The sequence below is a fragment of the Lycorma delicatula genome, chromosome 10 (genome assembly GCF_047948215.1).
Source record: "Lycorma delicatula isolate Av1 chromosome 10, ASM4794821v1, whole genome shotgun sequence".
Taxonomy (NCBI): domain Eukaryota; kingdom Metazoa; phylum Arthropoda; class Insecta; order Hemiptera; family Fulgoridae; genus Lycorma; species Lycorma delicatula.
The window spans coordinates 21240927-21257112 of NC_134464.1; the positions used below are offsets into that span (position 1 = coordinate 21240927).

A 16186-nucleotide genomic window follows, 5' to 3' on the forward strand; every position below is an offset into this window, starting at 1 on the left:
TAATATAATTTTAAAATATGTAGATTTAAAATACGAGTAATATAATTTTAATAATATTAAACGTTTGAATAAAAAAGAAAAGAAACCCCAAAAAAAATCTTAGGATATTTTTTTATTGGTTGTACATTTTTTTAGTGGAATTTATTTTAACTTTTCGTACTTAACACAGTACATAGAAAAAAGTTCTATTTGAAGGTAATTTTGGAGAGAGGGAGCAGAAAAATAAAAAAATTACTGATTCTTGTAATTAAACAATTTTTTTTTTGGTTTATTTAATTATATAATGATAATTTTGTATAAAACTTTATCATAAGTAATCCCCACCCCAAAAACCTTCATGTATATTCATTTTCTGTTATATAAGAATAATTAACTATTGTCAGGAAAGTATTACAACTTTGTTGTCAAATTTTTGTTTTAAATGTGTCTCATAAAAAAAAAATTAAAGTGCATAATGGTATCCAAAAGAGGAAAGCTGCTAGCCTACAACCCTTCTTCTCCAAAAGTCTTTTGTTACCTCAATAAAAAACTGTAATATTACAATGTTTGATATGACCAAAAATGTTGAATAATGTGCCGCCCTGGTTCAATACCTCGGTTAGGTTTAATTATTCTAAATATTTATTATTCTCTGTTTCAATCAAATAAATAAAAGTCTTTATTTTTTTTATAATATTAATTAATTTTATTATACTTTGAACTTGTAATTCATACCAATTCATATCAAATGAAAGTTGAGTCTTTGGATAATGGGAGTAGACTAATATATTCTAGCTTGCAGCCAGCTTTTGTAGCATAGATGGAGCCAAGTGAACTGTCAGGAGCTGTGTGAGCCATATGGAGCCAAGTGAATGGCCAGGAGTTGTGTGAATTGTATGGAGCCAAGTGCAGCTGTCCGAAGGAGTCTTTAAAATTAAGTCCACTAAAGTGAACGTAATTAAATTGTTAAATTTTATGATCAGTAGAAATGGTATTTACATTCATTTGTGGTTTAATTAAAAAGCCCATAATAAATATAATCTGTATTAGTACTTTATATAAGTAAGAGAGTATCACTTTTTACCAGACTATGTGCATAGGAGGAATGGTAATGTATTTAACTGTTATGTATGTTTGCTGTCTTCTGTAGCTTCACAGATCCAACCAATTAACAACCAATTTTTGAGTAGTAAAAAATTGTTCGTCTGAAAGTAACAGGCTATCTTAAATTGTCAATCAAAAAGTAAACATTAGAGGATTGACAGTGAATGTATGTCACTGAGTTACTTTCATCATTATCTTAACCACTTTCCATTACCTGTCATGTGCATATGGATACACATAGAACTCTAGAAAATTTTGCTAAGTGCAAGCTTGAAAAATAATTTAAAAAACCTTTCGTGAGCATTATGGTTCATAAAAGAGGATTTACGCATAAGTTTAAAATTTTTTGGTGTGTAATGGCAACACAAAAGAGATTTTTCAGACGAAACAATGAGAAAAGTAATTTATTAATTTTTAAATACTCCTTAGCATGTGGAAGGTCTCACCAAACATTAGAGAAGGTCAATTTTATCAAAAGAAACAAAAATCCTAATTTAGCAAAAAAAGATGTAAAAGGTTTTCCCTGTCTAGCGATGATATATAAAATAAATAGTACTAAATTATAAAATTTATATGAGTCAAATATTAAAAAATCTGATTTGATGAAAAATAAAATCTTTTGTTCATATATATTTTGTTGCATGAATAAATTCATGAAGTAGTTCATCTACTTGGTGGTAATCAAGAGTAAATGTACATAAGGATAAAATGTCTGAATTATCTTGTTTGTTTATTTACAGGGTCATATTTTTGTTATGATAATCCTGGAGCATTACAGGAACATTTTATAGATGACTTATCATTGACTACAACGCAGTTTGTAAATCTATATTCATGGTATTCATGGCCTAATACTGTGCTGTGTTTTTTGGGTGGATTTCTTTTAGACAGGTAAATATTATTTTTCATTTAGATGATTACACTGGTTGACATGATTTTTATAACATTAATGAAAATACTCTTATTGTGTTTCATTTTACTAGTTATTAAAATATCTTTTCACGGAAATGTCCTACCATGTCCCATTTCTGAGTACATTTTTTGAATTACCAAGAATTGTTTACACCTAGCTTTAGGTGTAAACAATTCCCATGGAATTCTGGGTATTCCCATGACATTCTACGAGCCTTTAAAGACTGTTATGTTTCGTTAAAGTTTAGTTTGATTCTGTCTTACATACAGTCAAATGTCTTGGTGATTTTGTTATATTTTGTATAAAATGACAAGTTCTAGTCATCAGTGTTGCAAATATCCAGTAGATAAGTTTTGTTATATATCTGGAAGATTTACTTACAAGTCATAGACTAGAACTATATCTTGCAAAGTCAAAAAACTTAGATTTTATATTTTAAGTGCCAAATTGGAGATTAAGATAAATTTTGGGTTCCTCATGTTTGCTGTGTTAGTTTTCATGTTAATTTATTGCAGTGGATGCATGGCAAAAAAAATTCTATGCTGTTTGCTGTTTCTATGGTGTGGAGAGAGCCTTCTGACCATGTAAGTGATTGCTACTTCTGTATTATTAAAACAGAGGGGTGTTCAAAAAAGCAAGAGGGCAAATTTGCTTTCAGCTCTAAGGCCTATTCTTCACAGCTAGGAATTACTGATTGCGCCTTTAAACTTGGACAACATTACATTTCCCAATAATTTTTTTCTTCATCAGGATCTGATTCACCACTTCCTGAGACCACTAGTAGTGATCCTGTGTTTTTACCAACCACCAGTGAGCCTCATTTAGTAACTCAAAATGAATTAAATGATTAGATATGTGATCTGGGTTTGTCAAAACAAAAAGCTAATTTCTTGGTTACAGACTTCAACAATGGAACATGTTATATATAAACATTAGTGTTTCACTTTATCAAAGACAGAAGATATTATATACTATACTATATATATATATATATACTAGTAGACCCAGCAATGCTTCCCTATTACTAGATTTGAGTATATATATATGTATATTAAATGAATACAATTGAAAGTTTGGTAAAACATTAAAAAGATTAACATTACGGAACTTCATAAAATTTAACCTTTCACTTTATCTCTTTTTCCCCTATTTTCCTTCTTCCCTTTCAACTTTTTTCTCTTTTTACCTTTTGCCTTATTTCCCTTTTCCCTTCTTCTCTTTTTCCCTGTTCTTTTTTCTTTTCCCCATTTCCCTTCTTTCCTTTTAAATCGGTCTAGTAGTTTTTTAGTCTATAGCGGACACACATACGAACATTGCCTTTTATATCTATAGAAGAAGAAAGTCATAGTATTATTATTATAGTATTATCATAGTATTATTACATATATATATATATATGATAAAATATTTTCAACTTTTTTAAAATGGAAGGATTGCTATACATTTGTTATGATATTGATGGTTTGTTATGATATTTCTTTTTTGTTTCGTAAATATCTCGACACTGGCGCCACCTAGCGGGTATAGGTTTTGCAAAAATTTCTCTTTTCACATAACTAATATGTATTCTGAATATGAGCCAGATCGGTCCATAAATACAATTTTTCCAAATATCTCAACTCCAGTGCCACCTAGCGGGTCCATTTTTTGTAAAAATATTTCTTTTCACGTAACTAATATATATTCTAAATATGACCCAAATCCGACCATAAATGCAATTTTCTCCAAATATCTCAACCCCAGTGCCATCTAGCGAGTCCATTTTTTGTAGATGTATTTCTTTTCATGTAAGTAACACATATTCTAAATATGAGCCAAATTGGACCATAAATACAATTTTTCAAAATATCTCGACCACAGAGCCACCTAGCGGATCCAAACTAATTCAGAAACCTTCACGGGCATGCACACAACAACTTACCAAAGTTTAATCGCAATCGGATGAACGGTTTAGGAAGGCATAAGAGACATACAGACAAACATTCATTATTATATATATATATATATATAAATCTCAAAAGATTATATATTGTATTTCATTATAAAAAATACAATATATTGGTCTTATAAGTATTGACTTTACAAAAATCATTAATATATATATATATATATATATATATATGATCAAATATTTTCAACTTTTTATAAAATGGAAGGATTTCTATACATTTGTTATGATATTGATGGTTTAATGAATGAACTTGATATGGAACATACATCTTCTGAGTGGTGTGTTTTCATAGGTTCATAGGTTTTCATAGGTTCTAAATACAGCCTAAAAGTAGTCTTGCTGGAAATGAAAAACCATCTATTCATTTAGCTCATTCATTGACAATGAAATAAAACAATATCATGGCTACCACGCTAAGTGAACTTAAATATGAACAGTATAAGTGGGATATATGTGGAGATTTAAAAGTGATAGGTATATTCTAGGGCTTCAATGGGTTTTACAGAGTACTGTTGTTTTTTATGAAGGCATAAAAAACAACAATACTCAGACAGTTAGGCAACACAAGAACATTTCATTAAGAAAGACTAGCCTTATGGAACTTCTTTTAAACTAGGTATTTCAAATATGAAGTATGCTCCTCATTGATCCAAAAAAGTGCTTTGCTTCTCCTTATTAAGCTTGGACTAATGAAAAACTTTGTTAAAGCTATGGACAAAGAGGTAATGGTTTCAAGTATTTAAAAGGACTATTTTCCCAGTTAAGTTTTGCAAAACTAATAGAAGACATCTTTATTGGACCTCAAATAAGGAATCCCTTAAGTAATCTCCTTTTTAAAGAAAAATTCTCTGGGGAAAATCTCTGGGTAGTAAGAAAGGTGAGAACGATAAACTCTCAGATTAACTCTTAAAAGCCTATAAATTACTAGGATGTCGCTTGTTCTTAAAAATGCATTTTTTTGAACTCGCGTTAGGATTTTTTTCTGAAAAATTTGGATGCAGTAAGTGGCAAGCAAGAGATTTCACCAGGACATTAGGGCAATGGAAACATGATACCAGGGATGCTGGTATCCATCTATGATGTTATCCATCTACTGCTGGTTTTTAAAAACAGAAGATTTTACTGAACACAAAGAGAAAAAAGTGGAATATTTTGTAACTGTATGTAAAAATACTTTACTTTTATGTAAAATTACTTTTTTTTGTATTGCATATGGCCCTTAATAAAATCTTAATTAGATTTAATGTGTTAGGTAATATATTCTTTATTCAGTACACGTTACATTGCAAAAATATGTTGTCTCTTTTTTAATCAAACCCACCCAGCCACTATAACAGAAAAACTGTACATGTTATAGTATTTTGCACATCATTTTTGAATTTACGGCCACAAAATACTTAAAGACAGCTATTTTCATCAATGTTATTTAAAAAGAATTTAAATTTATTGACTAGTGTTATTAGTATGTCATATTGTAAACTTAATCTTTTTACCATTAATTCTTCTTCTATGATCATTCTAATGGAACAAATTATAAATAATCTGTTTCATGCTTTCATAAATTCAGTTTCTTGCCTTTTTATCTGTTTGAAATTGTTATTTCTTAACCAGAAGCTTAACAATGCTCTATTTTTTTTTCTATTTCAGTAAGCATTTCTTAGATTTTCATATGTTTTCCATGATAGGTTGTTAAACTTTCATAAAAGCTTGACTATTTTTTGTGAATACTAGACTTCAGTTTAGCTTATATAATATTGATGTATAGAATGATATGTTTTATTTATGTACCAAATTATGATGTAAATAGGGTATTAGGCAACAGGGCAACTATTACTACAATTGTAGTATATCATAGTTTACTTGTCTCTTGAAGTCTGTATTCTTTGTATCATTTGTGAGTTAGGCTTTGTAAAATATTATTTCTTTACAGATTACTACACACTTGTTTAAAATAGTTTTTCTTCTGCATGATTAAGACCAAAATTCATTTAAAAAATAAAAGTGTTAATTTTACTTATCATGTGTCTCACTATTGTGCTACTTGCATAATGTTTTCATCTCGGACATAAAAGATTTCAGTTAGTTCAGTCTGATAGTTTTCATAGAAAAGCCATGAATTATAAAAAGTTACAAAATGGGTTTTGCAGTTTCTCATTCTTTCCTTCCTCCTGCCCATTCTCTTTCAGAAGTAGCTTTTACAGTAGGCACTTCTTGATAATAATTCTCACTTGTGTAATATGCATTTTTTTATTTTACAGCATTTGTTAATTACAGTACTTATTTCCAGAAAAAATATAACTAGTTGTAATGACTGAAATAATTTATGGCATTTATTGAACTTTGTATTTGCAGTGTAAAAGAACCGTAGACTTTTTTAACTTGAGAATTTTATAATGTTTGTATAGAGCACATGTGTTAAAATCTAAATTGTTTTTATTTCATGCAAGATTGAATGATTATATGTTTGAGAAAGTTTGGAAAATAAAATTAGTCGACAGTAGTTAAGGAATTAGTAGATATTAAGCATTATTGAGGTACTGTTAACTTCCTTTAAATATATTAGTAATCTCTGGATTTGAGAATGACATGGATGTTGGTTTAATAACAGTAACCCTGAGATATTCTCCAAAGAGAATATCTCTTAGATAATCTTGCATTGTTAGAATCTTCTTAACTTTGTTGGTAGTGTTTGTTTTATTGATTGCTCTTTCTTTCTCTTTAGGTTATATTTGGTTTTCTTTTTAGATTATGTGTTGTTTTGCTTCTATTGTATAGACTGCAACTGATCGTCAGATGAATCCAAATTGTTGTTCCCTTTGTTCATAATTGTTGTGTTATTTTAGCAGTAAGTTCAAGTATCTCTGTACTTAATAAATACAATTTTTTTATTGTTTATTTCTATTCTATGAAGAAGTTCCAGCTGTTTATTAAGTATATTGAGTGTGATAATGCTGCAATAACATATTTAGATGATGCTTTAACTGTAGGAAGGCTGGTTGAGATTGCCTTTGACAGATACCATCTACAGTTAGAACAGTGATTCAGAGACTATCCTACCTGTATAATATTAGAAAAAAAAAAAAAAATACTGCCATCTTATTAATCTTGTATTATATCATACCAGTTTTTATAGTTTAGGTATTGAAGTCTTTTCAGCAAGTTTTTAAATGTTATATTTAATTTACAGTGAATAATCTATTGTTACTTTGCTGTTTTGTTACTCTAATGATAAGAAAGTTAGGTTGTTAGTTTTAAAACCTTTAATAAATGCTTATTAAAGTTACAATACAGAAATAAACAGAAGATAAAAAAGTTATATATTTATATTGTTTATGTATTCTATTGTATTGAAAGAAATAGTTATATATCAAGTCTGTTAAATAAATATTTGACAAAATCATCACTAATAATATTATCAGTTCACTGACTTACTCATAAATTTCTTGTGTTAACAGCTATAAATTATAATTATCTGTTTCTAATTTTTCTACAATTTGTTTTTTATAACCGAGAGAAAACTGAAACAGGGTATTTGCTAGTATAATACAAAATCACGATGGAATCTAACCAGAACATACTGTTTGTCAGGAATGTGTTTTTTGGCAGTCGTATTTTTAATAGTTATCTCTTGTATGAGGTATGTTCAAAAAGTAACGTGAAATTTCAAATTTCATGGGTTCTATCAGTCTGACTCTTGGGATTTTTTGTTGTATTAGTAAACATCTCTAAAAGGTATCTGTTCATTTTTTGCCATACTGGATGTTTAGTCTGTTATCAGCTGTCAAAAGGATAACATGTGTTTTGGTATGATCGGCGATTTTTTATTTGCATAAATAATGGCTCACAGAATTTGTATTAAATTTTGCTATAAGAATGGAATAAAGTGTAGCAATGTTTTAAAAATATTAAATATTGATTTTGGCGAGTCTGCTATGAGTAAAGCAAGGGTTTACGAGTGGGATAAGTGTCTCCAAGAAGGTTGTGAAGATGCTGAAGATGACGAGCATCCCGGATGCCCCCGCACATCAACAACTGATGGAATACGTGGAAAAAGTGAAAGAAATAATTATGAATGATCGCCGAATCACAGTCAGAGAAGTTGCTGATGATGTTGGGATAGCAACTGGCTCATGCCATAAAATGTTTTCAGATGTTTTGGTTATGAAATATGTGACAGCAAAATTTGTTCCAAAATTGTTGAATTTTGAACAAAAAAAGCGGCAAATGGAAGTTGCTCAGGAGTTGTTAAATGAAGTCAGCAACGATGCAGAACTACTGAAATGTGTCTACTACTGAACAGGTGATGAAACATGGGTTTACGGATATGATGTTGAAAGTAAGGCTCAATCATCCCAGTGGAGGCATTCCGGATCACAAGACCGAAAAAAGCTCAACAAGTACGGTCGAACGTGAAGGTTATGCTCACAGTGTTCTTCAATTTTAACAGCATAGTGTATCATGAGTTCTTGCTGCAAGGTCAAGCATTCAGTAAGGAGTATTACTTACAAGTTCAATGCTGTTTGCTTGAAGCAATCTGAAAAAATGCCCGGATTTGTGGTGAAACAATTCATGGCTTTTGCACCACGATAATGTGCCTATTCACACTTCATTGCTTGTTTGTCAATTTTTACCCAAAAACAACACTGTAATGATACCCCAGCCACCATATTTGCCAGACATGGCCCTGTGTGACTTTTCTATTCCCAAAAATAAATAGAGCCTTAAAGAGCCGTTGTTTTGCAAGCATTGATGAGATTAAAAGTGAATAGCTGAAAGAGCTAAACACTTTTCCAAATATTGAGTTCCAGAAGTGTTTTGAGGATTGGAAAAAGCGCTGGCATAATTGTATAATATCTAATGGGGCCTTTTGTGAAGGGGATAACATTAATGTAGACGAATAAATAAAATTCTTTCCAAAAAACAAAAATTCTTGTTGCTTTTTGAACGCACTTTGTATATTAAATCATTTAGTTGTTACAAAAGGTCTATCATTTTAAACATTGTACTATCACATTCAGTTTGCGTATTTATAAGTTGATATATATTTCTCTAGTATATCAATTTCTTTATCATCATTGTTATTGTTATTATTACTATTATTGTAATTTATTTCTAAATTTTTTTAAATATCAGTAACTTTACGTTTAAAGATGTTCAGTAACATTTGGAAATTTAATATTTCCTTTTCTGTAGTATTATAATCTCTGAAAACTTTTTTATGATTGACCTGGTGGTTTTTCTTGGGTATATATGATCACAACTGTTACATTTGATTTTATAAATTTCTCAAAGATCAAGTTTGTTTATAACTCTTTTATTTTGTAAAACGTATTTTATTGATTTATCTGTATAAATAACAATATGTTATTAATCATATAAATTAACAGAAATATAAAAGTTATTAATGAAGTTAAAAAAAATTGCAGCATCATTTATCATAAGAGAGTTTATAGGAAACTGAATTATAATTTATACACATCTCGGTAATAATAATAATTATAATAATAACAATGTTAAAATGAATAAATAAATTGAATGTATAAAGTATATTGCAATAATAAATGGATATAATAATATATTTATTAATAGATTAGTTAATAAATATTTAAATAATAAAAAGGTCTCAGAAAAACAAATTAATAAATAGTCATAATAATAATAATATAATAAAGTCTATAATCATATTTCACGTAATAAATATATTTTAAATACCTTAACAACGATACTACAAATATCACTAATACATTTAATAAAAAAGGATATAAAATTGCCTATATATGATAATCAATAAAATATTGACTTATCAGAAATATATATTATTATATTATATAATAATATCTGTATTATAATTAATATATATAATTATATATTATAACATATCAGATATATATTTATAGATTCCACATGAACTTTGTGGAATCTATAAAACCAAATGCAATGATTGTAATTATATTAGAAAAAGGTTGTTCATAAAAAGTTTTCATAGCACAGTAGTAATTATCAAAAGGAAATATTAAATTTTCAAATGTTATTGAGCATACATTGAAAAACAAATATAATATTACTTAAATTAATAATAATTTAGAAATATTAGATATAAATAAATAAGGAAACTGATATATTAGAGAGATATTATATTGTATAAGTACAGACTTATTAATAAACAGATTAAATATGATTACTATGATTAAATAAATATGATTTGATAGATCTGACAACTATTAAATATTTTGATAAATATTCAATCAATTGATAAATATAAGTAACTATGGTGCTAGTACATACATACTAACTTTTTTTTTTTAATTTTTAACTATATTTTTATTTAAATATATTAATGTGTAATTATAATTTTGTAATTTATAAAATTTTTTGCCAGTGATGGAGTAAAACTCTTAAAGTGCTACAGATAGATGAGTGTTTTACCTTTTATTTGAACTGTATTTGGTGGAATTAAATAACTGTTTTTAAAATAATTTATATTATGTAATGATACATAATGTTTGAAAACAAAAATTATAATTATATATAAAAATAAATAAAAAAAAATATATATATATAATAAATAAATATGATAATAATTAATATAATATAAATATATTATATATATATATATATTTTAAATCTGTAATTAGTCTTGTTTCCTATGAGATTATGTTTCTATGATATAATTCCTTGAGAACTTATCATCATCTTTTACTAGATTGTTATTACATCTTAGTTCTCTCTTGTATTTATTAATGCCATAGGGGCTGAAGATTGAAACATATAAAGCTGAGACTATTTTTAATAAAGTTTTGTGTTCTCTTGAATCATCTATGTCTAAAGTTCAAGTAACAATTTTGTTATATTGTGCTACTATTCTTTCAGATGCTGAAAATTTTTCATTTATCAATTTAAATATTTATTTGGTAAATGAAAATTTTTAATTTAGTTATCTAAGTTGTCACTGAAATCTCACTTTATCCTCTTAGATAGTTATATTTAATATAATGTTAATCCTCTACTAGTAAGCAAAAGTGATAATGATATACACTTAAAAAAGATTATTGTTAAGACAATTGTACAGAAAGTAGATGCAACAGGAAGAACAATTTAAATTTAAGAATAATTTTGTTTAGTTTATAATCGTTTAGTTTGTAATTATAATTTCATGTACTGCAGTTACATTTTTTAAATAGTTGACTTTTATTTATCAATTTAATTTATTTTATTTTTAATAAATGATTAATTATTATGTTAATACAGCTTTTAATTGCATTGAATGACATTAGCTATTAACTGATTGTTTACATTCTATTAACTGTTGAATTTTCTATTATTATTATAAATTTTTCTTTGTTTCTACATTGTGTTTTTGTGTATATATAGGTGTGTATCTCTGAGTTGTGAGTTTTATATTATTCTGTTTTATAATGGAACATTTATCTGTAGTATATCAGCATTATTTATTTATATATTGAATTAAATATAATGCTATTTAAATATGCTTATCAAACTTTACAATGGATGCTTTATACTCTGAAAATATCTAATATTCTGATCCTATTCATTGAAAGATAATTTTATATCAGTTTTACTTCCTTCACAGATAAACTAAATATTTATTATTTTTGTGCAAATATATATATATATATATATATATATATATATATATATATATATATATATATATATTTGTTATATGTTTATATATATAAAGAAATATTCTTTATTTTATTTTTTAATATTTTAACCACCCTTATTGTGTTTTATAATTGAACATTATTAAAGTTTGATATTAATTATATATTGCATTTTTAGTAAAAATATTTCTTGTTTTAACTATTTTATTTCTAATTTTTCAAAAACCTTTTTAATCATACTGTCTGATGAAAAAACTTGGTAACGGGATAAAGATATTTTACATTCCAACTGTTAATATAAACCAGAACAACAGTTGTGACATTGATAGCAGTTATCACACTGATAACATATTAATAAAATATTAATAATATTAAAAAATATTAATAATATAATACTAATAGCGAATAATTTATAAACTGCCTTTTCCAAACAATGCTTATTCTCCAATTTTGTAATCAGCAAGAAAACAGAAATAATTTTTTTTTTTTCATGTCTACTAGTACAATTTTTATTGTTGAAAAAGAAGATCATTAAAACTAACACCAAAAAGTGACTTGACAACGGAAGTGAAACTTACTTTTGAACAAGGTATTGACTGATATGATGAGGTGTGAAGTAGAAGGCATTCGATTCTCAAAATATAATTTCATTATTTCATAACTTTGTCTTCAGCATATTACCATAACGTCTGTGGTTTTAAAAAAAAATTATTAATGTGTTCTTTAATAATCTCAGAATAAAATAATGTTTTTATATTTATTTTAATATTAAAGCACTTTGTAGTAAAAAAAGCCTAAAAAACAACAGTTCGGGACATTTGATGTAGCAGAAGTCTTAAAGTGAAATGAGAATGCTGCTGAAAATGACTTAAGCCAGACATATCAACAAGGGGTTTCATGTAGATAAGTCAAAGTTTACTCAAGTTTCATCTGTGGTCAAGAATAAGAAGTAATAAAGGAAACACAAAACTTCCCTGCAACAACTTATGAAAGTAGGATGTAAGCTTGAAGAAACAGGAAAATCACTATTATGGAAATGTACATTACATGATGGTTGGCTGAATGATCTTACTTGGCCCTAAAAAATGTGAGGTTGAAAATGAGTTATGGCTAAGGAAGTCCATTCTAACAACAAAAATTAATTGATAATTGAATAAATTATATTGATATTGGGAATAAATTATATTTGGAGGTAATAGCTATTAAATAGTGTAGTGTATGAGATATAAATTAACTATGTGGTAGAGGAAGTTAAAAGTTTGGGACATTATCCTGTTTAGTTTTGACACATACTTAATTGTACAGGCATCTCTTCTCACACCCTTAATTTCAAGGTAGTTGCACCCATCATGGGCAGGGAACTTAATCCTGCCAAAATTGTATTTTATTATCAGGTTCCAGTTCAATTCTTCGTAACTGGAGGGTAAGGAAGTACAATTTTAATATTTTAAAGTTCTCTTATTCTGTTAAAATTGTTCTTTCTGTAACAATATCTCTAGTAGTTCCTTGTGTGTGGTAACAAGATACATAGGTAATCTCTAATCTCTTACGAAGGCTGGCATGGGGTTGAGGATGAACATTTCTGTCACAGCCAACGTCATGTCTATTTTGGATCATAGTTTGATTATTCTATAGCTGTTAAAGCAAACAGCCAGTATTATTCCTAGAAAATGTTAAGGTTTAACTTTATTTCTATATTTTTATGAAAATGCATAAAGTAAGTGTAACTGATGTGTTTTTTGTGATAGCTGTTTTAGAAAGATCATTTTTAAAAAATGGCCATTATCCATTAAGAAGCTATTTTATATCTTGGATAGATAAATTACATCTTCTTGTTAGTAAATAACCGACTTAAGCAAGGGTCACCATCATATGGTCAACAAATTAGCAATACAAGGGCTGATGAATTGTTTCTCTACAACTAAGTATTTTTTCTTAAGAAATTCTCTGATATATCATCAATTTGAAATGTATACAATTTACTGTTTGACTCCTGGTAATAATATATGATTCATAAAACGTTTAGTGTATGAAAAATATTTTTACATCAAGCTGACCTGTTGTGATTTCTTAGGTGTAGAAAAATTCTTAGAACAGTTTGAAGATAATCCATAAACCTACACGTCCATCAGCTGCTATTATTTACATAGTTGTCATCATCATTAGCAAGGTCTAAAAGTTTTTGACAAATAACAACCAAATTGTTTCTTTTTTGTAATGTCAAAGGCATTGAAACAAGTTTTGTAGCTACCCACTGGATTTCTAATTTTATCATTACAATGTCATGAATGTAGAATCTGCTGCATAATCTACTTGTCTTTCAGTTGGAACAATTTAATTAACTTATTTATATATTGTGCAGTGTAAAATGATAATGAAGGCCATCCTGAATTCAAATTGTCTTCACCTGTTGATTGCCAATCATTCTTAATTCTCTCACGATTTATAAATCTTTTATGGCTCATAGACAGATAAACAGTCTTACTCATCATCTTATGAGTAAAGTTTTACATAGGGTAAAACAGAATCTAACACTAATTTATTGGTCATTAAAACTAGAAAATATTACATACAGATGGTGAATCATGTTTTATTCCATAACATGCTTTGTATGTGAACAAATGGCTCTTTGGCATTATACAATTACTATTTCAAAACTTCTTAAACATTTTAACCAAGTTTGAATTTTCAAGTTATTAGCTTTGATATAATTTGTTGAGTAAGTTGATTAGGTTGAGATAATTAAAAAAAGGCCTTTCTGAAGTTAATAACGATTTGTTTTTATCTTTTTAGAGTTTTTGGCATACAGTTTGGTACTGCATTGTATGCGGTATTTGTGGTTATTGGTCAACTTGTATTTGCATCTGGGACTTACTTTGATAATTTTTTGCTGATGGTTTTAGGTCGCTTCATTTTTGGGTAAGTAATTTTGTTTTTGTACTTTGGTTAGATTTATCTCATTCCATTCATTAATTAGATTTAGTGATAAGTACTAATTCTTTTTCTTGGATTGTTTTATATGTGCTTAGAAAAAAAATATTGAATCCTTAATCATGTTACTACTTTTCAGGAATTATACCTATTGAATTTGAAGACTGAGTAACTTCATGATTTAAGCCATCTTTCTAATTTTCTAATGTATATATATACTTTTAACACATTCATTGTAGTAATTCTACTATACTGTGTGCATTGCAGTCAAAGTCCAACAACATGCATTATAATATAGCCACATATTTTATATGGTAGCACTCAATCCTTTATATTGACTATTAAAACCTAATTATGCAAGAAATAGTTATATTGTCTTTTATTTAAAACCTTAAAAATTTGAAATTAATAATGAATGAATTTTAGTGATTGGTGCTGATGTTCTCATCCTTGCATCAGTTAATGTTATTGCTGAAGTTTGTTCAGTTAGTTGTTTTTAGATAGGTGTTTTAGAATTTGGTCAAAAAGTGTTTTGTATTTGAATTGTAATATTGTAATTGTTATGTGTGTTGTATATTTTATAGTGTTCTACTGTGTTAAGATATGATGATTTTTAGTGTATGTGTAAATTACCAGTATAACATTCTACATATTAATAAATATTTGAGATAATATTCAATATCCAAATTTAAAATTACATATGTATCTGTAATTAAAATATTATCAAAACATTATGTCATAAAATATTTTTTCATGAAGAGTATCAACCTAAAAAGTAATTGATTTAGGCTCAGTTAAAATAGTATCTTTTAGTTATTAATCTCTATATAGTTCTAATTTATTGTTTAATAAATATTATATACAATATATATTATTTTTATTTTTTTAAACAATTCAAACATAATTTAAACATCTGTGTTTTATTGATTAATATTCTAAACATTAATGAATGAACTACCAAATTTAATTATGTCTGCAGTGGTTGTGTGTGCTAGATTTGTGGTTTAAATTTTAACATTTTGTCTGCACTGTATGAAGTGGTTCTAAACTTCTATTCTGTATTTTTAAATGTTTTTAACTTAAATTTTTATCTAATATCACATATTTCCTATAGCAGTGGTGTAGTTAATGTTATTTATTTTAGGTTACAGGTACAAGGTGTGACAGAAAAGAAAGACTGATTTTTTTTTTTTTTAATTTTGTTTTATTTTTATACATCAATGTTTATCATCTTCAAAGTAGCTTCCTTGGACAGCTATTCATCATCGTCAGAGGTATTATTTCCATTTTTCGTAACAATGCTGGAAGGCTTCAACTGGAATTGCCTTAAGCTTCGTGGTTATGCTTCTTTGGATGTTTTCAACATCCTGACCCTATAGGGGAAGACACGCACCTTGTAATATTCTAGTTGCCACACCACTCCCTCTGTTCTTAGTCCTGATGGGCTTTACTGAAGGTTATCTTCTAGACCCTTAATACCTGATTGCATCATATTACGGCCTCTTTTATGGCGTATCATCTATTATGGCCTGTATCAGGTTGGCAATGATGCAAATGCCTTGAAAGACATTTCCATTGGTGTTAAAACCCATTAACTATAAAACGATATTTTTCAAACTTGCCTAAATTATTTTTGACAGTACCAAAATGATGTTCTTTCAAGTTGGTTTTGATCCTAGGAAA

General features: G+C 27.6%; 1 protein-coding gene across 3 annotated transcripts in view; it reads left to right on the forward strand.

The window, feature by feature from the left end:
• LOC142331280 (lysosomal dipeptide transporter MFSD1-like) overlaps window positions 1-16186 on the forward strand; it is a 57451-nt gene that overhangs the window by 3275 nt on the left and 37990 nt on the right. For all 3 annotated transcript variants that reach the window (XM_075377072.1, XM_075377071.1, XM_075377070.1), the window contains exons 2-3: window positions 1824-1974; window positions 14366-14491. In XM_075377072.1, the coding sequence (XP_075233187.1) occupies window positions 1824-1974; window positions 14366-14491 (277 nt within the window). The remainder of the gene's footprint in view (window positions 1-1823; window positions 1975-14365; window positions 14492-16186) is intronic.